This window comes from Natator depressus, chromosome 9 (assembly GCF_965152275.1).
Source record: "Natator depressus isolate rNatDep1 chromosome 9, rNatDep2.hap1, whole genome shotgun sequence".
NCBI lineage: Eukaryota > Metazoa > Chordata > Testudines > Cheloniidae > Natator > Natator depressus.
The window spans coordinates 10,839,502-10,864,910 of record NC_134242.1 but is presented as its reverse complement, the minus strand read 5'-3'; the positions used below and the strand labels follow the sequence as shown (position 1 = coordinate 10,864,910).

The 25,409-nt window shown below is 41.5% G+C and overlaps 1 protein-coding gene and 1 long non-coding RNA gene across 3 annotated transcripts in view; one reads left to right on the top strand and one right to left on the bottom strand.

Moving 5' to 3' along the window:
• The window catches only part of CCDC39 (coiled-coil domain 39 molecular ruler complex subunit), a 30,554-nt gene extending 19,508 nt beyond the window's left edge, over window positions 1-11,046 (bottom strand). For both annotated transcript variants that reach the window (XM_074963512.1, XM_074963513.1), the window contains exons 1-8: window positions 10,818-11,046; window positions 9,060-9,179; window positions 6,290-6,436; window positions 5,295-5,453; window positions 4,251-4,343; window positions 4,029-4,157; window positions 1,882-2,073; window positions 331-434 (exon numbers count right to left, since the gene is read on the bottom strand). In XM_074963512.1, coding sequence (XP_074819613.1) covers window positions 331-434; window positions 1,882-2,073; window positions 4,029-4,157; window positions 4,251-4,343; window positions 5,295-5,453; window positions 6,290-6,436; window positions 9,060-9,179; window positions 10,818-10,934 — 1,061 coding nt within the window. In that variant the 5' untranslated portion in view covers window positions 10,935-11,046. The remainder of the gene's footprint in view (window positions 1-330; window positions 435-1,881; window positions 2,074-4,028; window positions 4,158-4,250; window positions 4,344-5,294; window positions 5,454-6,289; window positions 6,437-9,059; window positions 9,180-10,817) is intronic.
• A 128-nt stretch (window positions 11,047-11,174) lies between these two features.
• Window positions 11,175-23,984, top strand: LOC141993365 (uncharacterized). The gene is made up of 4 exons (XR_012640826.1): window positions 11,175-11,295; window positions 21,154-21,223; window positions 22,347-22,615; window positions 23,854-23,984. It is a non-coding gene; the product is annotated as an uncharacterized LOC141993365 (long non-coding RNA).
• Window positions 23,985-25,409: the final 1,425 nt, after the last annotated feature.

The following is a 25,409-nucleotide window of genomic DNA, read 5'->3' as shown; positions in this document are numbered from 1 at the left end:
TTGGTGGATGTGCAGGTGAACGAGCCTCTGATAGTGTGGCTGATGTTGTTAGGCCCTGTGATGGTGTTCTCTGAATAGATATGTGGGCACAGTTGGCAACGGGCTTTGTTGCAAGGATAGGTTCCTGGGTTAGTGGTTCTGTTGTGTGGTATGTCAAGGCTATTTAGTCCAAAGAGTAACTAGGACAGTCTAGCTATGTCACAAAATATCCTGCTAGTTGACTACTTAAGTGTCCAACATTGTTTAAGGTTCCTTGGTATGAATAACTTGATCAAAGATCTGATTGTTACAGAATGTTATAAACTTTTTCTAAGAGTTTATCTTTCTTACCTGACGTGTTTTTCCTGGATTTCTTTCTTCAGATTGGCCATTTCTGTTCTCAGAGATTCTAAATCAGAAGCAGTTCTGTCCACAGTGGCTTTTAAAGTATCCAGCTAATAAATAAAGTAAAAAGGATCATTTACTCTATTTTGTAGTGTGGAACATTTTAGTACATTTATAAACAATTAATTTTCAGAAAGCTCACTTACTGTTAAGCATTACCAACACTGAAACGGGATAATACTTTCTTTTATAAGTATATAAATATTAACAATCCGCCTTCGGTGCCCCATCAAAAATGTCAAAACATTTGCTAGTGTTGCTAACAAACCTGTATTTCTACAAAGCGAAGATTATTCTAGATAGTTTTAAAGTGTTTTCTCTAAATGGGAAAAAAAAAAAAAAGAAGGTCCAGATTCTCAACTTGTGTAAATTGGCAAAACCCATGAAATCAGACTGATTTACACCAGGTGAGAATCTGACCGTATATATTTTAATTAATTAATTATCAAGAAGAAAGAATGGGACCAGATACTGCAACTGCATCTGTGTGAGTAAACCCTTGTGCTTATGTGGCGTTCCAATGACTTCAATGAGGCTCCATATGGGCACTAGCGATGGTGTGAATCCAACAATTAGTGCTGGCCCAAACTCTGCTGATTGCACAACATTACTTTGGTTAAACTAAGGGAGGATTCTGAGGTACGAGGACACACAGACACTTCATAAAAATTAAACAATAAGTTTTAAGATCATAATGGTACCTTCTGACCTCAAAGTTTATGATTCTATAAAGGGAAATATTTTTATGCCACACAAAATTAACCTGTGGAACTTTTTTCAGCAAGATATAATTGAAGTAAATAGTTCAGCAAGAGAACAATACTTAGCATTTTATACATTCCAACGTCTTTACAAACGTTAGCTGTTTAATCTTCAAAATACACCTTTGAAGGAGGGATGCAGGTATTGTTCCCGTTTTTACAGATGTAGCAACCCACTACCCCATATTGCCTCTTTATTGGGTAGCTTTATGAAAATGAAAAGCCTCTACAGTTATTTTAATTAGGACAAAATTACAAGGGCTGTCAGCCCTCATTCTTCAGAGCATAAAATGGTGATCATCTGGAGAAGTGAAGAAATTTTTTTTTCACCATGTTACAGTACTACAAAATTAGATGTATATGTGTGGTAAAGATGGGGCATTATACTCTGAAGCATCTAGTAGTCACTGTCAGAGGCTGGATACTATTTAAGGGAAACATTTCAACCAGCCATTGGAAGGCAACACAGTAATACAAGGCACTTCCTTTCTCAATGGCTACATGCTTCCTCCTCTGCAGCATTACCAGCCAAAGACCAAGCTCAGGATTCAAACTCCAATACCCAGCACTGCATTGGCAATTGCAGACATTTTGTTACAACATAAGGATTGGATCAGAAAATGAGAGAGGTCACCATATATTTCTGCATTTTTGCTGTCACATTCGTTTCATTAATTAAAAGTTATGTTTTTTTTTTTATTTTTTACTTTTCCCTGAACCATTTAGTCGCTATTACCTCATCCTGGAGTTGAACTCTATAAGCATCTTGGTTTTGGTAATCTAATCGGAGTTTGGCAGCTTGCCGGTCAGCAACAGAAATTCTCTTTTCATACTCCACGTTATTCCCAGTCTCGTTTGCCAAAAAACGAATCTTCTCTTTAATCACATCTTCTTTCTTTCGGATCTCCTGTCTTGCCTGGGCTAATAACTAGCAGAATAAAAAACATTTCAAGTGTTTTGAATAATGCAACAAGCATTGCCGTAAGACTGTTACTCTTTGTTTTTGGCTATTGCTTTATCTTAAAAATGATTAATAATAAAAAGAAACAAATCAAAATATACTTTAATGCAATAGTATGTGGTAACCTAGGTATTGCAGCACCATGAAATAATTACCTTTGATATGTGACTCATTGAACTCATATATAGCAACATAAAATACTGAAAATATTTTGGATAGGCAACTTCTATTCCAGTTCTCTCTCTCAGTATTAAAAATCACTGTAAACTTACATAGAACAGTGACACGCTCAGAGTGACAGGAAAGGAAGAGGCTATAGGCATAAACAGCATTTTAATAGACCAGAACAGGGGAGAGGGCATAGAGGAGGTTACAATAATAGTAATAATTCATAGCCATGACAAATGATGACCAAGGTGTGCGTGAGGATTTTAGCACTGCAGATTTTAGGAAATGGTGGATTTTGTTGTTCTTAAAGAATAAGTAAAATGGCTCAGCAAGAACTTAGATATTGATTAAACAATAGTGTACAACAATTTTGTGTTCTTTGAAAAGTGACGGCAAAAAAATGGCACCATCTCTTAGCTGATCTGGTCCCTATATTAAGAATCATAACTGCTTATTTTAATCACAAAAAATAAATCAACAGGACTAATTGCGGAGTATGTGAGAAAAGGTAGCAGAATCTGGCCACTAGCAATTATATGGCCTACAGTACTAAAGAGCTCAAGTTATTCCAGCTAAGTTTCTACATTAACTCACATTCTAAAATGATTCCTCCTGATTTTTTTTCTCTTTATTATATTGTTTACTGTTGTATAATAATAATAATTCAAAACACTTTTTCCCACAGAGCTTCCTAATCCAAATGTGAACAACATGCAAAGCTGAAGTTCCCCTGTTTTTCAGGGCAATTTCATACTAGCCAAAGCTGAGATTTAGTGCAGAATCTTCTTTCAGACATATGACACCTTTTCCAAAATCTGAAGCTATCATATGAGGCTTCTGAAACTTTATAAAAATTCCACTTTGATACCCATGTTTATTTCTACACACATTTCAAATTCAATACATATAAAACAAAAGAGAATGTGCGTTATTTAACTCCCTTTCATTATAGCTTTTTTTTCTAGGACAGAAACATAAACCTCGAGGCTCTAAGACAATGAGAAAGGTGACAAATAATAGAAGCAAGCATTAACTTGTAAAATGTAATCAAAATAACACTTTTTGAAAGGCTTTTTAAAAAGTGCTAATGTTGATTCATGTTTGTAGCAAGTTCTTAGGGCTAAATTCTGACCTTAGAAAGCACTAACTCCAACTGACCTTTATAGGGGCCACACATGCACATGACGGCAGAAATCATATCGGTCAGAAATCTAAAAATTAATTCCCCTGTTTTCCCTTTGAATCATGTCCCAGACCTGTAATTTCCCCCTCCCCCCTCTTTTGCAGCCCACTATCCTTTTCTAAGAGGAATGGGTAGAAGTCTACCTGCTCTTAGTGCTGATAAGACAAGACAGAGGGAACATTATCAGAAGTTGCAAGGCACTCTAGCTCCTGATGGAACAGGGAACGTCAGACCGGAACTGAAAATTAAACCTGAGACTCCTGTATGGTAGTGCAGAAGAGTATCGCTTAAGTTGAGAGGGACTTTACTTAGCTTAACAGACACCCCTTTAAGACTAAGAATATTTATCAAAATGATGCAATGCAATGCAACTGTGTAGGTAATCTTCTGTAATATATCTTAAATTTGAAACAGCTGAGTGAAATGTAAAGAAGACCAATGCAGAAAGGAATAGGATATGGCCCATTATGTTTTTAATGTTCTTCTATTTGAGACAATAGCACCATTTTCATTATTGGTGCAAGGTTAGGCCCACTATTTATATAAAGCAAACTCTGAATACATGGTTTACCAAAGCACAGTGATCTATTTCTTGATCTCTTTTCTGCATCTGCTCTATTGTACTTTCCCACTGTCTGATCAGCTCTTGCCTTTCATGGTGAACTCTGCGAAAATCTTCAGCTGCCTTATCCAGCTCCATCTGTAAAGAAGTGAAGCCCAATTAGCAATGGTTTCTAATTTTAAGAAGTACTTCAAATACGGAAAATAATCTTCATTTGCTTCATACACAAACCTGAGCACTTATGGTTTCTGTAAGCTCATTGTCAAGAATTTTGTGTTTCTGATTAGCTTCCATAGTCATCTTTTCTATCTGTTGGGTCAGCACCTGAAATGAAATGATTTAAGGACTAACATAGTTAATTAATTATAAATAAATACAAAGCTCTGCTACAGTTAAGTTGGGAGTTAATGAGACGACATCTATGTCATGCGTTTGAAATGCATAAAAAGCTAAGTGTCCGATCTTGTAAACCTTTGCTCATGCAAGCAGCCCCAACTCATAGAAATAGTCCCTTTAACATCAATGGGACTATTTGGGTAAGCTATGGTATCTGAATTGTCTGTTCATTCAATACACATGATAGTAAAATTAGCTTTAATTTGAACTGTGTGCAAAGAACACTTACATTTATCAACAAAAATACTCTTTACCTAAGTGATAAGCTACTTGAGAACCATCTATGAATTTTGAACTAGTTGCTTGATGAGTCTACTTTATATTTAATATCAGTCTTTCATTTCTCTAGTCAATTTTATTCAAATAGCCTTATTTTATCCTCATTGATATTAAGCAGTTCAGTTCTAGTTTAAACAGGAACATCTAAATTACTTGCACTTGTTTTTTCAGAGGGTCATATGTCCTAGATTTCTAGGATGAACTTCCTATTGAATTCAGCATGAAGTTCTGTTTAAAATTTTATCCACGGTGACTACTGGCCATAATTAAATATTTATGTACTTTCAGGGTAAACTTCAGCCTTATCTAGCAGAACAAACAAATTCTAATAAGTATTAAATTGTGCATTTTAGCCCTTTATAAAAACAGTCACCTACATAACCTTTAAAAAAGAATTTAAATGAAATTTCATTGATGTACTAAATGGAAAACCATCACAGATTAAAAGTGCTGTTGAACAAAATGTCTTGCCTCTCTCTCTGTCTCAGTCTACCTAACTTGATGACATGAGAAATCCTTAGATGCTAAAATTAGCCTTATGTTCCTGTTGAAAATATACATATTATAATGAATTTTTTTTAAAATGGTATATCTACATACTCTTAATTTCCCATCATCCTCTTGAGCATACTTCTGGATTGTGACTGCATCATTGTCTTTATGAGCTGATTCCTCTAACCAGGCCTCCAGAGCTTGCTGATCCCAGTTCATCTGGCATCTTAAGGCTTCCAGCTTCTGAGTGGCTTTGAATATATTATTCTGGAAAAGTTTGAGAGAAATTAAATTTTAAGTTATGTATTATCTTTCTAAGCACAAAATCAAAACAGACAATGTAAGTGGATACGGACTAGTCTTGGGAATTTAGTGGTGTCTGAAGACCAGACTGTTAAGTGGATGAGTCTTTTTCTATGGCAAATGTCTTCAGTTTGAATAATGCCAGTATATGGTCCTGGCATTAAAAAGAACCAAGGCAATTAAGTTTCCATAAACCTAAAAAAGAAAAAAATTTGTCTTAACCTGAGGTGAGTGAACCTTTGGCACAAGATGCCTATTCTATTATCTGGAGTTAATACACGCTTGGTGAGAAATTGATCCAACTCATCATTTAATGCAGTTTACGCCCCCCACCCCCACCCCAACCAAAGAGCCAAATGCGGATACTCCTACTCCAAGAGTGGTGCCAAGTGACTGAGAGGGGACTTCCCAATGTGAGAGGGAATGGCAGAATCCGGCCTTGTACAGCCAGGAGGAGGATCTGGCCATTTTGAGCACCAAAGAGAGTCAACAAAAAGGAAGAGAGCCAACCTGAAGGAATAAAAGTTAGCTTAATGGTTTGAAAAAAAGAAAAGACTTGGTAAGTGATTGTTCTCCAGTTCTTACTAACACAAAACTCTTAACATGTTCCTGAGCAAGGGATGAAGGACTGGGTCATAAATATTTGTGGGACGTCACAGGCATTCGTGCTCCATCAACAAGTACTATTGTTAAAATTGTTGTCTTATGACCTCATTTGTCTAAGGAAAAAACACTACTCATTGCAAGAAGAATAGTGATAAACAGAACAGGTTACATTTTACAATATTTTTGAATCTTACTTCTTGACTATTTTTCTTTTCCCTTAAGGAAACCATCTGATTTTCCAGCCGTTGAATCTCTTTTTTGAGACGTCCAAGCTCTCTCTCAGCAAGGGCTTTAAAGTGCTCTTCGGTTTCAATTTCATTCTCTCTGGCTCTGTAAAGAGACTATAGAATAATATAGTTCATTATTTTGCATGGAATCGTTAACAGGCATTTAACATGCAATATCATTTTTATTATTTCACCAGAATCAGAACTCTAATAAAGGTAACACTGATATAAAACTATGAAATTTACATCTAGGGATTTTACAGAACTAAAATAAAAATGCGTATGGAGGCTTTTGAAATTCAGAGTCTGATTTGCACTGGTGTAAATTCAGAGCAACTCCACATACCGGTGTTTGGACTTTTAGATATGGAATTAATATTAAAAAATCAATGACCTGTATCAAATGTTCTCAGATTAACCTTCCCTATCTAGCTAAGTGATTCAAAAATATTTCATGCAAGATTCAGAATCCATTATTTCACTGTTCTATAGTTCAGAGCCAAACAACAGTACAGATAATCATATTCAAACTAGTCTCTCCATCATTATGTAGCTTTCTGTCTGAATCAGGAGGCAAAGCAGCAAAGAGTATTCTATTGTTTTGAGCTGGGATGGATTAGCTGACATAGATATTGCCACATGCCAGCTGGGTGCCTCTTTTTGTCTGGCAAAATTGCTTTAATATATTTTCCCCTATACAATACCCAATCTTTTACCTACTGGAAGTCCTTCTCTTACAGAAGAAGGAGCACATGGTGTTCTTCATCTCAATTGCTAATTAAAACTTGCATCTAGCACATTAAAACTAAGAGGCTGTTCAGCTGCAGGGAAGCCATCTATCAGTCTCTCAGTGCCCTTTCACATGGGTTGTATCAGTAGATTCATTATCCGAGTTTCTTCTCAGACATCCATTTGAAATCATAGGCTGTGATTTAGTGATTTGGGGGGGTCCAGCCTGAGACTCCTTAAAGGGGTTCATTTTCAGAAAGTTCTGAGCACCCACCTGTGTAAATTGGGCCCCTTTAAAGTATGTGAAGTTGGGTATCCAAAAACAGAGGCACCCTAAACCACTAATCATTTGAAAATTTGAGCCTTAACTCTTAGCCACATAACTAATCATAGAGTTTAAGGCCTGAAGGCCTAAACTCATCTAGTCTAGCATATCACAGGCCACCAACACAACCTCACACCTGCACACTAACCCGAACAAATCAGGCTCTCTGCAACTCCGGAGGATTCTCCAGCAGTAGGGAATAGAAAATAATTTTTTGCCTCCTGAATGAGAAGTAACCTTCACAGTGGATGACAAAGTGAAATCTCTGTGGAGACTCCATGAGGTAAGTCATTTTTTTTTTATCAGATGAACCTCTAAAGAACTGATATAGTCAAAATAAAGTTATGAAGCTGCTAAAAGCCTATCAGGAGGTCCCAGTAAAATATAGTCTGCATTTGGTAACTTTCAACAGATGCTCTTCAAATGCTTAAAGAAAGTGGTTAAATAGTACTCATTTTCACAGATGGGGAAATGGAGGCACTGAAGGGTAATGTCTTTCTACAGATCACATAGCAAATTGGTGCCAGATTAGGGAACAAAGTCCAGAAATCTGATTTTGAACTGTCAAGGTATGTTTACACTAGAATTACACATCTGTGTCTGGCCCATGTCAGCTGAGCTGGGCTTGCAGAGCTTGGGCTGTGCGTCTGGAAAATTGCAGTACAGACACTTAGGCTCAGGCTGGAGTTAAGAGCTTTGGGATTTTGTGAGTGGGGCGGGTCCCAGAACTCATGCTGGAACATTTACACTGCAATTTTACAGCTCTGCAGCCTGAGCCCAACTCGGCTGACAGGGCCAGCCGTGGGTAGACATTGCAGAGTAGACATACCCTCATACTGGTGTGAAACCAGTAACTCCATTGATCTGAGTGGAGTTGTTCCTAATTTATAGTGGTTTAAGTAAGGTGAGAGGCAGGCCTCAGGTCTCCTGAGTCCCAGTTCCATGCTATAAACAATAGAAAGTTACAGCATTCATTTATGCACCTTTTTAGAAAAACAACTTTTTTATATCATTAATGGTATCTCATACCAAGGTCTATGCTGGATCCCAATTTGGTCTGAGTGCAATTCAAGCTGTTAATACTGATCTATAAAATCCTATAGGGTTTGGGTTCTAGATACTCAGAGACAGCCTCATTTGCTAACATGTGCAGTCACAACAGCTGAGATCCCTAGATTAGATGTATGAGGACATGCATTTATCTGAAAATTTGGGCCCATATGTCTTAATCATATGTCTCTCAGAGTGTAAAGCAGAGTTCTCTCTCCCCTTATAGTCTTGTTTCACTTTTCAAGAATTAAGTCCCCATTAGCATTTGGCAATTAACCATCTTCTGATCAATAAAAACATTCTCCTTTTACAATTTCTTTTTCCAGATTGAAACAGTTTTTTTTTTCCCCTGGGTCAGACTTATCTATTACTTCTGTAAGTACCTATTGCCAAACTATCCTAAAATCTGTGCCTTCATTCCATGCACAATAATTATTTATTCATTTTTAATTAATTTAATAATATTTTTGAGACATGCCTTCATTTATTTCCTAGGCAAGTACTGGAAGGCTCTGAGGTCTCTCATCAGTAGTAAAATGTATTCAGACAAGTAGATATGAGTACAAATTAGAGAAAAATATCAGGCAGAATTCTAAACTGGATAAGGAGGATCTACTAGTTACAACAATTTACCTGTGTAAAGTTGAACTCCTGTCTGACGTTTTTCAAATGTGATGTCATTGCCTCAATACGCTCTTCAAAATCAGTCAACTGATTTTTTAGGTTTGCTTTTTCTTTCTGCAACTTTTGCAGCTGTAAACAAACAAAATCTACTAGTTTATTGAATATATCTTCAGAAAGCAATATATACTATTTAACAAGCAATACTTGCCGGTTTACAATATATAAACTGTATAATGTAAACCACACAAATATAGACAATAGACTTCATTTCTTTAAAAATGAAGGAAGAGAAAAATAAATATAGTTGGTCTAGATAATAAAAATGTTAAAAAAGTAATGTTACTTATGCCTTAAAAGATAACCCAATGTGACATGGAATTATGTTTATCATTTATTTATATAGCATCTTTTATCCAAATGCATCCTAAGTAACTGATTATATGAAGTATAGCTCTGTTCTTGCAAGTGGATCTTCCAGTGTTTAACAGTAAGTGCATAACAATATTACGCAGTTTACGGCAGGAACCGAAGAATACCGTATCCAACTGAAATTACCAAGGGCCAGAATGTAGTTACATATGCTGTTGTTCAGTCATTGTATATAACAGGTGTATATTAATTTTACAAATTAAAGAAGAGCCTCATCATCCTTCTCTTGCACCTGGCACAGTCATTTTAACCAGTGCAAAGTGGGTGTGAAACTGTTATTTTTCTAATTCTGTAGCACATTACTTCCACTGTGCACTGGTGTAAATAACTGCATGAAGTGTAGGGTAATGGTGAATCAAGCCCATGTCCTGAGAGATCACGAGATCTGTGCAGGAAGACTAATAGGACATTAAAAAGAAAAAAGAAAAGGAGTACTTGTGGCACCTTAGAGACTAACCAGTTTATTTGAGCATGAGCTTTCGTGAGCTACAGCTCACTTCATCGGATGAAGTGAGCTGTAGCTCACGAAAGCTCATGCTCAAATAAACTGGTTAGTCTCTAAGGTGCCACAAGTACTCCTTTTCTTTTTTCTTTTTACGAATACAGACTAACACGGCTGTTACTCTGAAACCTGTAATAGGACATTGAGGTTATAAGAATGTCCCTGCATGGATCAGGACCTCAGTAAAGAACAGCTGAAGATGACAAAAACAGGACCAGCCTAGAAGGAGAGGGAAGGATGAAGAGTTTGTCCAGGAAATCACTTTAACCCTACTCCTCTTGTGAAAAATGCCATGGGAGCTTTATGTGTGGGTAGCCCTTGGGATTTATAACTCAGCTGTCAACAGGTGACCCAGTAGCACAGCACCATGCTGCTGGGCCATTGGGTCCGTGCATAGACTGAAGAGTAGCATTAGCTACATGAGCCCCCGTGGGGGAGGGCCCCTGGCCTGGGATAGATTCTTCCCTAGGGAACCCCAGGTGGGGTGTTTTGGGGGGTGTTTCCCATCTAGTCCTAATGGGGGCCCTAGCCTAGGACCCGTGGAGGGGTTCGTACCCCAGTGAGCAGGCAAGGGGATGCTTCATGTCCCCCCACTTCCCTGGGGGGGGCGGGGGGGAAGGGTTCGTATTCCGCCCCGCCCGCCGTTAGGGGCAGGGGCCGGGGCCATTCATGTCTCCCTCCCGCTGGAGGGGAGGGGGATCCGTGTCCCCCCCCTCGCTGGCGAGTCGGGGAGGCGTCAGTCCTCCGGCGGGGGGTCGGGTTCATGCCCCGTTGCTGGTGAGCCGTGGGGGGGGGGTGTTGGTGTCCCCCTGTCGGGCTGCAGCCTCCCCACTCACTTCCTCTTCCAGCGCCTTGTTCTCCGCGTTGGCCACGGGGATGGCGAACCCATCGTCCCAGTCCAGCTCGGCCAGGACCGAGGCGGAGGACCCGCTGTCGGCGTCGCCACTGCTCATGTTGGGGCGCTGGGGTCCCTGCAGCCCCCTCGGCTCCGGCTCCCTGGCACAGGCTCCGGCGCCAGCTCCCTTAGCAACGGGAAGCCCTTGGTTACTGACCAAACAGGAAGTCAGCCGCGGGAGGGAACCCGACTTCCGGTCACACATTCCCCCCCCCGCCCCTCCTCGCACGCGCCCAACCCCCCCCCGATCACCCCAGCCCCCATGCCCACGACACGTGTCTCAATTCACCCCACCCTCTTCTCCCGGGCGCTGCCTTGTCCCCCCGTCGCAGAGAGTTCCGTGTCCCCCGGGCTGAGGCGCTAGGGATTTGTTACCTCAGCGTGGGGCCGGGAAGGTTGCTGTGGACCCGCCCCGAAAGGTAGGGGAGGAGTTGTGTCCCTCTCCCCCCACACACACAGTGGGGATTTCATGCTGGAAAGTTGGGGGAGGCATGCCTCCCCGCCCCATAGTGAGACGGGTTTGGTGCTGGGGGATCTGAGGGGTTCATGCCCCCCACGCACCTCTTGAGTGTTGTGTTCTGTCTCCTCTCGCGGCACCAGGACCATTTAGAGATTAATGAGTCTGCTCTGCAGCCTTAGCTAGGGTCCAGCTGGCTGTTAGCTCAGGCAGTAGAGGCTCATGCACTAAGCCAGGGGTGGGCAAACTATGGCCCACGGGCCACATCTGGCCCTCCAGCCAGTTTAATCCGGCCCTCGACCTTCTGCTGGAAGCAGGGTCTGGGGCTGGCCCTGCTCCCACACTCCAGCTGGGGAGCCGGGTCAAAGGCTGCTCCCGGAAGCAGCATGCTGCTGCTTCCAGGAGCTGCTTGAGGTAAGTGCCACCCAGAGCCTGCACCCCCCAGCCAGAGCGCTCACCCCCTTCTGTACCCCAACCCCAATTTCGTGAGCGTTCATGGCCCACCATACAATTTCCATACCCAGATGTGGCCCTCGGGCCAAAAAGTTTGCCCATCCCTGCACTAAGCTGTAGAGGTCCCCAGCTCAATCCCTACATGAGCAATCCAGGTTCAGCCCCACAACTCTTTGCCCACCAGGACCAGCAAGAGCTGGGTATCCTGCTCAGAGGTGGTTTTCAGTTTTGGAGATTAGACTGTCAGAGGTTGTACCACTGCCTTCTACTAGCTGGAATATCACAGCTATATGTGAATCTACACATATATGAGAGTCTTCCACGCAACTGACTGGCCTGCAAAGATGCTATAAATCCCACTGATGGAACAGGTAACAGCAATTCTTCTTGTTCTCAAATGGCAAAGGCTTATATTGTATTATTATAAATGTGCCCAAAAGTTTGTTAGGTGCCTCCCTTGGCAGAAAGAAGAAAACAGAATTAAATTAAAAGCGCCCGGCCCCAAGCATCTTACAGATTACTTTTGGAAAATGATGCAATGAGAGAAATAGTGTGACCCTAGAGCAGGCGAGGGAGGGAGGATGGGGCAACAGTAAGATTACATACTTACTCAGAGAGGTTAGTGCACGGCATAATAAAGCACAGAGTGTTCTTTTCATGAGATATACGAACACAGTGAATAAGAAGACTAATGGCCAACTTGTAGGAATCATGAAAGAAGTGGGTCTTCAGGAGGAATTTAAAAGGAGAGGGTAGAGGCTTTGCAGACCAGCTTGGGATGGTATGCCATGCATCTGGGCATGGAAAAAAGCATGGAAAAGATGGTGGGAGAAGCAGAGAAACATGTCAAGTCTGCCATTATTCAGTGTAAAGGGGCATATCAGGGTCCTGTTTTCCTTACTTGTGCTCCACATTTTGTCAGGAGCAGTGAACCAGCAGACGTGAAAGTTTACATTTTCCAAATGTGTAGCAAGGCTACAGGGAGCATGCTTTTGGCCTCCACATGAATAATTCCACCACACCTAGCTGCACCACCTGCCCTTTATGCCATTCTGGCTCTGGAAGTCATAATTGAACTCATGAAGTCCCTGAAGTGGCAGTAAACACAGAGAACAAAAATATGCCACCCAGAGCAGTAGACATGAGCAAAACCATGCATTTAGCACAACTTCATTATCGCCAACCCCAAAAGTTCAAAAATCATGACTCAGACCCCCCCAAATCATGAGATTGGTCCCAAAATCATGAGGTTTTTTTTTTTTTTAAAGATACTGTGTTTTTTGGTCTCTGTAACAGGCAGCCTGCCCTATTAAGGGCCAGTAGGCCTTGGATCAGTCTGCTCTATTCAGTTAGCCTTGCTGTGCTACACATGTATAGGACATGAAACATAAAGGAGGAATGCACAGCATTTCAGTGCTGAGCAGCAGTGATCTATTAAATGATACATTAGTTTTGACAACAGAATTAGCAGGTAAAGGCTAACTGGGAAGAAAACAGATTGACTGTTCCTATCTGGGGGTAGGAAGCCTGGCTGAGAGCCAGGAGCTCTGTGAGGGCTGTGGCTAACTAGAGCCTATTGTGAGGGTGGGCTTAAACTGGATTGTTGAATGGACTAACTGCCGAGGTACTTATTAGTAAGGGTGGAGACAGGTGAGGCTTGCCTATAAAGAAGGGCTGGATGCTGAGCCTGGCTAGGCTGAGGATTCCTTTGTTTTGTGTTTTTGTTGTCCTTATAAGGACTCTTTTGCCCTGGAAGGTGTAGAACTTTCCTTCGAGGGCAAGTCACCTCTATGACAGGAGTAGGCTGAAGATCCTTGTGGGGAAGCTGAAATGGAAGTGCTGAAATGCTGTGTGTCTCGGGTGAGTCTCTTAGTCTGTCCTTTAATTTTTGAACTCTCCCTGCTCACCTGTAGTGTGTATGGGACAATTAGGCCATGTCTACACTAGAACCCTTTGCTGACATAGGTATACTAGTATACTATATAGGCTAAGCACTCCTAGATCGACACTCGGGGCTTTTGCCAATACAGTGATGTCTGTCAGAGGTGTGTTCCCTCAGGCATTTATCAGTAAAGCACTCTGAGTGTAGGCCTGGCATTAGTGTTCCCAAATCTCCCAAATTTATCAAGTAAAGTGACATTGCCGCCCCCTCCCCCAAACTGATGGTACCTTATTGGCTGCCTGATGATGAGGAGCTTCCAGCTAAACCCTAACATTCTAAATAATTAATTTGGTGTCAATTCATACTACAACTACCTAGCAGTTAATTTTGTTCCAGGATCCTACATCAGTTCTACCCCACCAGCCTCACTTCTCCTCCCCCTGCAGCTCCTGGTGTTCTTCACCCCTCTCCCACACTAGGGCAGGGGCTGCAGCAGAGTCATCTTCTCCAGCTTCGCAGGCCTGGTGTTGCAGGGAGGTGGAGGAGCAGAGGAGCCATCGCATTATCCTGGGAAAGCGGAGCTGTTATGCCGCTAGACTCTTTCTGCTCCCTCCTTCCCGCCTCCCTTCCTGTGAGAATAGTGTCCGCTCCTGAGAGGAGGTAAGGAGAGCTCAACCTGTTTCCTTCAGCAGCCCTAATTGGCTGCTCTTTTTGAGGAGGCAAGCAAGTGGGTAGGGCAGCCAAACAGAGGGGATTTTCTTAGACAGAGCTGAAATTCACTATGGGACTGGAGCTTCTGGCCTCAACCCCAGACTGGCTCCAGCCTTAGCCAAAATCCCTTGACTCATGAAATTGAGAATTGGCAACATGGCAGAAAACATGGAAGAGATAGCTGATTGCTATAGAGATCTTTTAATTAAATAATAACACACCCTTCCCATGAGTTGTTATGAGAATTAGTTAGATAATTATTGGGGGAGCTGGTAGCCATTTACTGTCAAGGTTTCTTGACACTTCTCATAATAAGACCCTGTTTTCAGTTGCTTATAACTTTGCCGAACTTTAACTGTTTGGGCTTGAACCTTCCATGCTGTGTGTCTGCCTCAGACTGATTACTTTTTGGAAAATTTCAGCCCGAATGGTTCATTTGTTTCCAAGAACAAGGCTGGGGGTAAAATATGATATACCCATTAAAAAAAATTTTAGTGGCCATTTCTTTGAAAAGCTTTAGAACCCTCATGCTTTGGAGCAGGCATAGGCGCTGACTCCCTGGGTGCTCCAGGGCTGGAGTACCTGCGGGGAAAAAATGGTGGGTGCTGAGCACCCACCGGCAGTCCCTCTATCAGTCCCCCTCTCCCCCCCAGTGCTTCCCACCCACTGGCCGGCCCCACAGATCAGTGCCTCCCCCCCCCGCACCTCCTGCCTGCCTCGAATAGCTGTTTCGCAGCGGCCAGGAAGCTGGGAGGTAGGGGGAGGAGTGAAGATGCGGCGCACTTGGGGGAGGGGCGGAACTGGGTGGGAAGAAGCAGGGGATGGGGCTTTGGGGGAAGGGGTGGAGTGGGGGCAGGGTCTGGGTCAGAGCCGGGGGTCGAGCACCCCACTGCACTTTGGAAAGTCAGCACCTGTGGGAGCAGGGACTTGAAAACTGTCAGGGATTTGCCTTTTGCCATTCCATGAAAATCTAGCCAAATTTGGTCAAGTTATAAGCCTCTGAAAAATTGCAGTTTGCACATGTTTAGGAGATGTTCCTTAGATTTTGGCAGCTAAATCCCCAAAAATTCATTGGAGGTCTAGGCTGCTGTGGGCTGTGCCAGGTCTGGCTGCATGTGCCCAAACTGGGAGCAGGGAGACTCTCTCTCTCCTGTGTTCTCAGTGATCCCCCTGCGGGGCCTAGGCAGCATGGAGGAGGAAGCTGTCACAGAGTTGGGGCTCTGCAGATTTTGCCCACCTGACAGGCAGATGTAGAACTGGGGAGTCTGGAACCCCAGGGAGATGGGACTGGAGATTTTAAAAACAAAACAAAACTCTGTTTTGATTCTTCCACAGGAAATTTCACATATCTGACTTTTTGTTCCAATTTGAAACTTTTTTTTTTTTTCCAGAAATGTGACATTTTTTAAAGGACGGATGTGCCAGTTTTCATACAGCTTTAATTGTGATACGGTCTTTAAGTACATGATCATATTCTATTTTTTCCAGGGGAGCCTGCCTCATTCAGTGCACAGGTTAGACCTGCTCTGGGAATCAGTCAGGAATGTTTATTGAAGGAGGCTGTTGTTTGTAGGATGTTTGCTCTATTTGTTGCAGAAGTTGAAAGCTGTGAAGTGAAGGAGGCAGGGGACTGCAGGAAGAGAAAGGATAGTCTCAAGATGAAGGCAATTGAATGCTCCCCTGGAAAACTGCATTCTGTCCCTGCCTCTGCCACAGAGTTCCTATGTGATGCTAGGCAAATCACATAAACCTAACTTTTCACAGATAGTCACTAAATGTATGTTTCTCATTTTTGGGTGCCCAACTTAATACATTGGGGACTGATTTGCAGAAGTGCTGAGTGCTCATAGCTGCAACTGAAGTCAACGTGAGCTATGCTTTGAACACTTAAATTGTTCTATTTGAGGGTAAGCTTTTGTGAGCTACAGCTCACTTCATCGAAAAGCTTATGCTCAAATAAATTTGTTAGTCTCTAACGTGCCACAAGTACTCCTTTTCTTTTTGTGGAAACAGACTAACCTGGCTGCTACTTTGAAACCTTAAATTGTTCTGTAATGCTAAGGCATCTGAAATTGTTCATCTAAAATTAATGGACATTTTTAACCTTTATCTCTCTGGCCCTCAATTCACTGTCTATAAAATAGGGATAATACCACCCCCTCATTTCACAAAGGTGTTGTGAAAATTAATTAATTTTTGTGAAACGCTCAGATATTATGAGGAAGTTTATAATTCTGTCTTCAGAGCAGCGTTTGAATAGTGTGCAGTAAATAGGGGAGGCATTCACTGAACAATGAAAAGAAAACAAACTATTAAGTAGCTGCTCATGGACTGAGTACCATTCGTCCTCTGCATTGAATTAGACAGGGCCCCCAGGGAAAAAAATAGTATCTGGTCATGTAATTAAAGTACAATAACACAAGGAAGCTGAATTAAGGTTGCACAGGAAATTTTAATTCTTGAACGTCCTAATTTGCTTGACATTGCAACCTTAGTAATGTTCTTTTGACATAGTTTTTTGTGTGTACTATTTATATAGTGCCTTGAAAATATAAAAAGCTAAATCAGTGCTAAGTATTATTTCATGATATCGTTGGAAATTCCATATCTATGGATTTATCTGAGCCCTGATGCTGACTAAATACATCACTATAATAAGTTTTGGAGTGTATGACTGTTTTCTACCTTTACCTTGTTGAAATATATTCTGTACATGTCTGTCATGCATTTATACACAATATATTAATCCAGTAGATGGTGCTGCATGTCTATATATTTCAGTGTTTGTTTTTTTTAACAAGAACTCAGTTGTCAAGCTCCCCTGTTTAAAATGGAGAGTGTGATTTCTAGTGAAAAAACAAACAGAAAATGCTTCCTTGCTGGTAGAATCTATGGGTGCTGTATTAGAGCTTTATGGAAGGAAAGAGAAGTAATTTTGAACAAAATAAGACTATAACTTGACAAACAATTTCCCCAGCTTATTCTCCCACTGAAATTATGGACTCTTTGGTTACACAGACCACTATGTTCATTTTTCAAAATATATAACTGCAAAACCACAGTTATTCGGCTTTGTAAAGATTCCAAGTTTCTATTGTATCTAATAAAAATCCAGTTTTAGACTTACTAATTTTGATTATGCTCAGTGCATTAAACAGCACATATGCATGAAAATAAAGCTTTTCATGATGGTTTGGCTTCTGATAATGACTATGGAGGTAAATTTGTTACCTGTAAACAGAGAGAAAAAACAAATGTGTAGACATTTCTTGAAAAATGTCTGCAGTCTGTATAGGTCAGCAGGAAAAACAATATCTTATTTAAAAGGCTGTTGCCTAGGGCATTTTAAGGCCATTTTAAAACCGAAGCTACAGGATTGCAAGTTAATAAAAATAAACCAAAAGATTATATAGTTTACATATGGCTCCTTTCATCTGGTGACCTCAAAATGCTTCACAGCACTCAGGGAGGGAAATATTTTTAGACCTGCTTTACAGATTGGTAAACTGAGTAGGTAGCAAAATGAAAGAAGCCAAGAAGGGGAAAAAAAGATTATGGGGATAGCAGGAATGAGGAAAAGAAGAATTGGAAGATATGAGAGTAGAGATGCAGGGCTGACACTGCAAAGGTTCTTGCATTGTTATCTGATTTGAGATGAATATAAGTAAATACAAGGAATCAGGAAGAAGTCATGGTAATTTCTGCTCGTATTAACTAAAAACATTATTTCTTTACTGCACCCTGTAACTACCACCTTGGGTAGGTAGAAACAGATTGCACCATAAAGTGATGTACCCAATATCCAGAATCGTTGTGGTATCAATTATAGAATGTCCATTAATTGCTAGTCAATGAATGAAATCAGATTGGTACCAGCTTTTATTTCTTCATAATAAAGAGAATCTGGACCAAAATCGAACACTCTTGAACATTGTGGAAGTCTGCGTGTGTATCTGAACTTTGTGATCCAATCCATCTCTACTCTATTGTTGCCGGCACCCAGTGCCGAGAGGCTAAACAACAGCTGACTTTGGTTCGCTACCCAGTGTGCTACACCCAATAATCACAACGGGGTGGAGAAGCAGAAAAGTTTATTTGCAGCTGCAAAAAGGTACAGGGAGAATAAAATCTCAAATCCTGCACACAGAGCAGGAAGTTACACAGGCTTTTATACATCCTTTTTCCCAGCATATTTATCCAATAGCAAGCTGCCCTAAGTATCCATATAGCCAGCCAATCCAATTCCCAGCTAGTTCCCTTGTTCTCTGTATCATTTCTTAAACCATACATAAAGCTGCTTTATTCAGCATTGTTCTTCCATATCTGCCCTGTTTGGCCTTGCTTAGTTTCAGGCAGTCTGCATCTGCAGCATATTGTTGCAGATTCTCAGCATAACTGCTGTGTGTGCCTCCAGGCGGGGGGGCCAAGGACACTTGGGCCTAGTGCGAGGGGGCTTCATCGACACTCGTGGTCTTCCATCCCCTCGAGTTACCTAGTGGCCATGCCCCAGTGTCCCCAACACTATGATGGTCTCCAGTAGAATCTCTGAGGGCTGGTCTACCCTTAAAAGTTTTTCTGGCATATCTGTGGTGGTTAGGAGTGTGATGTATATTTTACTAACATGGCTATGTGGCCAAAAGCCCTGATGTAGACACAGTTGAATCAGCATAACTGCACTTTTACCAGTCTAGCTTGTTTCATTTAGGGATGATGGAATAACAATACTGGTGTAAAAACAACAAGGAGTCCAGTGGCACCTTAAAGATTAACAGATTTATTTGGGCATAAGCTTTCGTGGGTTAAAAAACCACTTCTTCAGATGCATCTGAAGAAGTGGGGTTTTTTTCCCCACGAACGCTTATGCCCAAATAAATCTGTTAATTTTTAAGGTGCCAGAAGTTGTTTTTTACCCACAAAAGCTTATGCTCAAATAAATCTGTTAGTCTGGACTCCTTGTGTTTTTGTGGATACAGACTAACATGGCTACCCCCTAATACTGGTGTAGGCTCCAGCTTTGCCAGTATACGAGTGTCTATAGTAGCAGCACTTTCCCAGTATAGTATATTGATTTACTTTCAGCAGTGAGGGGCTCGTAGTTCACACAGGACCTTAGTTATGGCTAGGAAGGTGGAGAGCTGTCTTTATAGCATCTGTTAGCATCAGCCAGTTGAGGGCACCAAGACTGCAGTCAGATCTATGCCCAGTGATCAGGTGGTACATTTTCAAAACATTCAGAAAGTGTTCACGTCAACCCATTGCTAGGTTTTATTTAATAACCTTCTAACCCCCCGCTCTCTCCTCCCCCGCCCCTGTGTTCCTCTAATGTCTTTTACAGCTCTTGCTGCACAGTTTGAAGCCTTAGAGCTGTATTCATCAATGACTCACACCCTTGCTTAGGGGCCAATTTTCATAGAAGCTATATAGGAAAATCTTGAAATGCACCTCTCCCATGCAGTGCACAAAATGATTTTTGTATTCATTACTATTCTAAAAGGACTTGTTGCCCTTTGGAAATGTTCAGTTATTAGTTATATGTGTGTGTGCGTGCACAGAGCTTAGAGGCCATGTTTGAGTGCTCTAAAAATAAAAATGTATCATCATTATTATCATTGACACTAGTCAACTGAAAGGTAACTATAGACCTGGTTAAGTTGAGTGGCAGCAGGCAAATGCAGAAGAGTTAGGACTGATCTGGTTTAGGTTAACAAATACCATAGACTCTCAAGCACTAAACTTATTAAAAACCATCCTCACACTTGATAATGATTAGCAGCCTTGTCAGGAGTTTTAGGAGGGAAGCCAAAGACTGACTGTAGGAGACTGAACTGCTCTCGCACCTCTCCAAATTATTCCTCAAGGTCAAGGTTAAAGCACATTCCTGGAGCAGTGAGGGGAAACTTACTCCTTGCACTAAAAAAGCCAAGTTTTAGAATTTACCCACTCAAGCACCTAACCCTTGCTGGTGACGGCATCATGGAAGTGGTTAGCCATAACAATATTTCTGATAGATCACTTTTAACAGGGAGGGATTTCTGTATTAAAGAACTGTAAACCATAGAAAAATAGCTAGTTATTTATGCAGAGGAGGCTATCTTACCCCAGAATTACTTTTAGCAATTTTGGGGAAGAGACAGAGCACTTGATTCTCCACTGCTTTGCCCAATGTGTTGTTGTGTACACCTGTACAAAGTGGGCCTGAATCACCACAGCATTAATTTAGTTACTCCTCTATAAACAGGTATAAAACTGGAGTAATACAATGGTGATCTCTGATTGGGTTGCATTTGACACCTACTTTGCACTGGTATAAATGACAATGCAAGGTACAGTCAGTGAAGAAATAGGCCCTGGTTGAGATAAAGACTGATACATCATGTTTATCCAGAGTAGCACTGGTGTTCATGTTCAGTAATTCCATCCATTCAAACACCTTTATTCATAGTCTAGACAGATTTGTAGAGTTTTTTGAGGTTCATTAGCACTAATGTGGCATCTTCCAATAAAGAATCTCAAAGCACTTCGTAATCATTAATTGGTTAAGCTGTACAATATTTTTGTAGGTATGATACCTGATAAGGCTACCCTAAAAGTGAATCTAATGACTCACCATAGGCTACACAGCAGCTGTCGGATGCAGGAGTAGAACCAGGTTTCCTGCTTTTAAGTCATATGCTTTAACCGCTCGATTCTGCTGCTTCTCGTGCTCTTTTTTAGTTCCAGTATTACAGCTTGTGATTAGAAACGTAACCATTACTTTTTCTGTTTGTCCAACAGAAAGAGAGACTCCTTCTCCAGACTGGGGATGTGTCTGACAGAAATTCATTTCTGTACCCAGGCAGCTCTGGTGAGTTCTTCTGGGACCTGTGTTACAAAGATCTTTTGGGATTTAGCTATATACATTCTGCTCTTTACCTAAATGAGTGCAGCTACAGCAGCCTTTCTGCTTGGCCTAACAGTATCCTGCATTTCAAAATAGCCAAAGAAACAGCATACAATTCCTATTTATTTGTATTACAGTAATATCTAGACATCCTTAGCCCCATTGTGGGTACATACAAATACCTGGACAGTCCCTACTCCAATGAGCTTACTGTGTAAATAGACAAGACAGACAACGGGTAAGGGAAAAGGGAGTATTATTACCCTCATATTATAGATTGGGGAAAGAGAACTTAAGTGACTTGCCCAAGATCACGCTGGAAGTCTGTGGCAGATCAGGGAATTCACCCTGTCTCCTGAGTCCTGGTGCAGTTCCTTAACCACAAAAACATCCTACAAAAGAAAATGAATAGGTTAAGAGGGAGAAGGCTTCTTTTATAAAATGCACAAATCCGGGGTAAAATAACCAGCTACCAGAGGGGGAAGAGCTAGATACTTTAGTCACTTTGAACAACAAACCTACACCTACAAGATATACAACTTTAATACTGAATTATTGCAAATGGATATACTGAAAGTTAATGAAGGGGAAATATAGAGTAAGGCAGTAAGGAAGCATTCTGTATGTCACAGTTGAACAGTGCATACTGTAATTTTGTGTGGAGAATAAAGCCTGTGCTATTACGAAGCTGGATTCTGAACTCTGCCAGGCTAACGTAGCAAATGTGCATCCCTTGCATGTGGCCCACGAAGATTTGGTTTGCCCTTCTTGGCTCTCTTGCTGTTAACATTAAAGGAATTGAAGGCAACGCTGCAGAGAGGTGGGTGGGTTTTGTCCTCTGAGCTGCAACATTCCACCTAATACCAGGGTAAATTTCCAGAGAGTATTATTTAGCCACTGCCAATCACCTGCTTCCCAGCACAAGTTTGCCTTCCTCCCCTTATGTGCAGACTAGGAGACAAGAATTATTACTTGCTATTTACTTTGGGAAACAAATTGTGCCTTATATGTAAAAGTAATTGCTGTTGTGTTTACGATGTAGCTGGTACTCAGTTATTCGATAACATAGTATGTCCATCCCATATAGAATACTGATCACTGTAATGGGTTCTACAAACCCCATACTGAGCAGAGACTGAAGAGGGAGGAGAGTCTCTTCTGTTTACAAGCAAGCAGCTTGATCACAACCCCACGCAGTTGCCAGAGCTGCCAATCATGGAGGCAGGCACCCAGAGCTTCAACCAATAGAGGAAACAAGGCCAAGGGAGAGTAAAGAGAAGGAAAGGGAGGCAGAAAGACCTGGGGCTGAAAAGGGGTGACAGCCCTGCCCCATGCTACCTCCAAGAAAACAGCCAGGTGAGTGAAGTGCTGACAGGGCTGAGTGAAGTGCTGAAGGGACAGAGTGAAGGCTTGACGGATTTAGTTGGAGGTGAAGGTCCAGGAACCGACCTGACTGAGAGCAAACTAAGGAGGGTCAGTCAGGAGAAGTTGAGACCCGTTGAGAGACCACTCTAGGAGACAATGACAATCATACATGTATTTAAGTCATGAATGCATTTTACCCCCATATATGGCATTGCACAACCAAGCAAGTGGGGGTTGCCTTCCTGTGCATCATCAAGGGTTGTCTCCTGTCAGAGGCAGGATGCCAGACTGAATGGACAAATAATCTGATCTAGCGTGGCAAATCTTGTAGTACCATCAACCCCAATTCAAATGGTTTTACTCATTTGGATGTGATTGAGCTGGGAGGCTACAGCTTTCTATAATCATGATAACCCTGTATCATACTCTACAACCTTAGTCCAAATAAGGGTCATATCGCCTCCCATATTTCCAGGGAATAGTGATGAAAGGGGTGCAAAATTGATTCCTTTAGGCTAAAATCTGACAAAAGGAGGCAGTGTATTATCAAGTCCCTTACCCTCAACTATCTTTCTCCATATCGCTGTGAACTGAAGTTGGATGTGTGGCTGGATGCTGAGGGACGGGGTGTGGCAGAGCTGAGGGAGAACCACCAAGACATTTTTTTGCAGTAAAAGCCATGGGGATTTTCTCTAGTTAATTAATGTTTCTGTAACAAACAGTGGCTGCACACAGACACTATGGTTGTCAGTAGGGACTTCCATCACCTAAAGCGCACACCCATATCACTTGCGCTAAAGGAGCATTTGATTGTTAGCAAATATCAGATTGTCCCATGGTAGCATCCCACAGAAGGAGCCCTGATCATATGTTCTAAGCCAGTGTGTTACATTTATGTTAGATTATGCCTATCCTCCCTAAATAAAATGAAATTAAACCCCGAATCAAACAAATGAGATGTATGATCATTGATCTGACTTCTACTCCTTTATTTGCACAAAATACTCATTCTATGCCTGTCTGTTGTCCATTTAGATTGTAAACACTTCAGGGCATGTGCCATTCATTCTTACCTCTGCAAGGTATCAAGTTCACTGTTGGCACCTTGCAAATAGGGCTAGTGTTTCAGAGGTACTAAGCACCCGCAGCTCCCACTGACTCTGAAAATCAGGCCTCTAACCAATATTAATTAATTTACAAAAACTCCTTCTTTTAAATCACCCTTGAAGGAGGTGCAGGATGGGCCAGCCCAGGACAGGGAGGCTGAAAGAGTCATGGTGCCATGAGGAATGAAGAGTCTGAAGATTACTACAGAGTTTCTGGGATCTCCATAGAGAAACACTGGCTTTCAACAAATATGGGTTTTTCCTGTATCTGGTGAGATTTGTGGGCTAGAAGGGCCACACAGCTGACCACTCCATGGCCAAGAACCTCCCAAACCAAGCATAGGATGCAGCAAAAACGCTGCAGCTATAAGGCAGTAAATTTATAATGTGTTCATGGTTTCCTCTGTATACTATGCAGGGCTGGCCCTAGATCAGATGGTGCCCCAAACAAGGAGCATCTTCAGCATTCCCCCCCCATCCCATTTGCTAAACTTTTGAATATCTTATTTTTATTGTATTTGTAGCCTATTTCACAACTTTGATGCATGATTTGCATGCATGATTTATCCCTGTCATATAAGATGATATATTTTCATGCTAGGATATGTAAATCTGTATTTATTCATACCATATATAAGCAAATAAAAAAAATTCATTTCCTCTAAGTTTATAGAAACTTTTTAATTTTAAGGATAACTGAAATGTACTAACATCAAGAAATTGAACTGTGCACCAGCATTGGACAGTAGTAAATAGTGTTACAGTAGGTGACAGCCTTAGAATGTTAACCCTAGTCCTGTAGGTCAAAAAAATCGTTTTTCTCGCCTTTGCCCTTGCGAACTGAAGCACAGCGTCAGAGAGATTTTCAAGCGATAAAATAGCAAGCGATGTCAGTCTCTTGTTGGCCATTGTCGATCGAAGATATGTTTTAGTGAGCCTGAGCTTTGAAAAGCTGTGTTCACCACTCATGACTGTGACCAGCAGTGTGAGCAGAAACCTCAAAGCTATCCACACCTTAGGAAAAGTATCTTTCAGCTTTGCATTATGAATGAATTGGAGAACTTGGAGCGGAGAGCGCTTTTCATGTTGCAAAATGTGACGGATGTTGTCCAATTCAACACAGAAGTTTTTATCATTGATGTCCAAACATTCCCCATGTGTCACCCTCCGGTGAAGGTTCATACAATTGTTCAAAAATGTTTTCCGCCGGCAGCTTATTAAGGTCATACAACCCCCCCACCCCACCCACAGGTCTTTTTGTGGTGCTTCATTTGTCCAAACCTTTTTTCGATGGGCACTTGAGCAGTGTTAGTGAGCGAGCAAAAAAACTCCCTCTTGAATTTTTCTTGCGAGCTTCCCATCACCTCATTTCTGCCCTCATAACCAAACTGTGTCTTCTTCTGGTGAATACGAGTGTCCCTGAAGACAGGCTCATCTCCTAAGTTTTCCACTATTTCTTTGGCAGTTTGATGGCATCTTCAAACCCATTGTCTCTATAGGCTACAATGAAATCAAGTCAGCTTCTCATCAAAGTAGCAGTGGTCACGATGTTCATTGACGGAGTTTGTAATGCCTTGCTTAAAATGTTTACTTGGAACAAGCTATCATGCAAAACCACAATTGAGACCAGAAATTTGAAGTCAGTGATCTGGTTTGCCAGGCTTTGCACATTGTGTCAG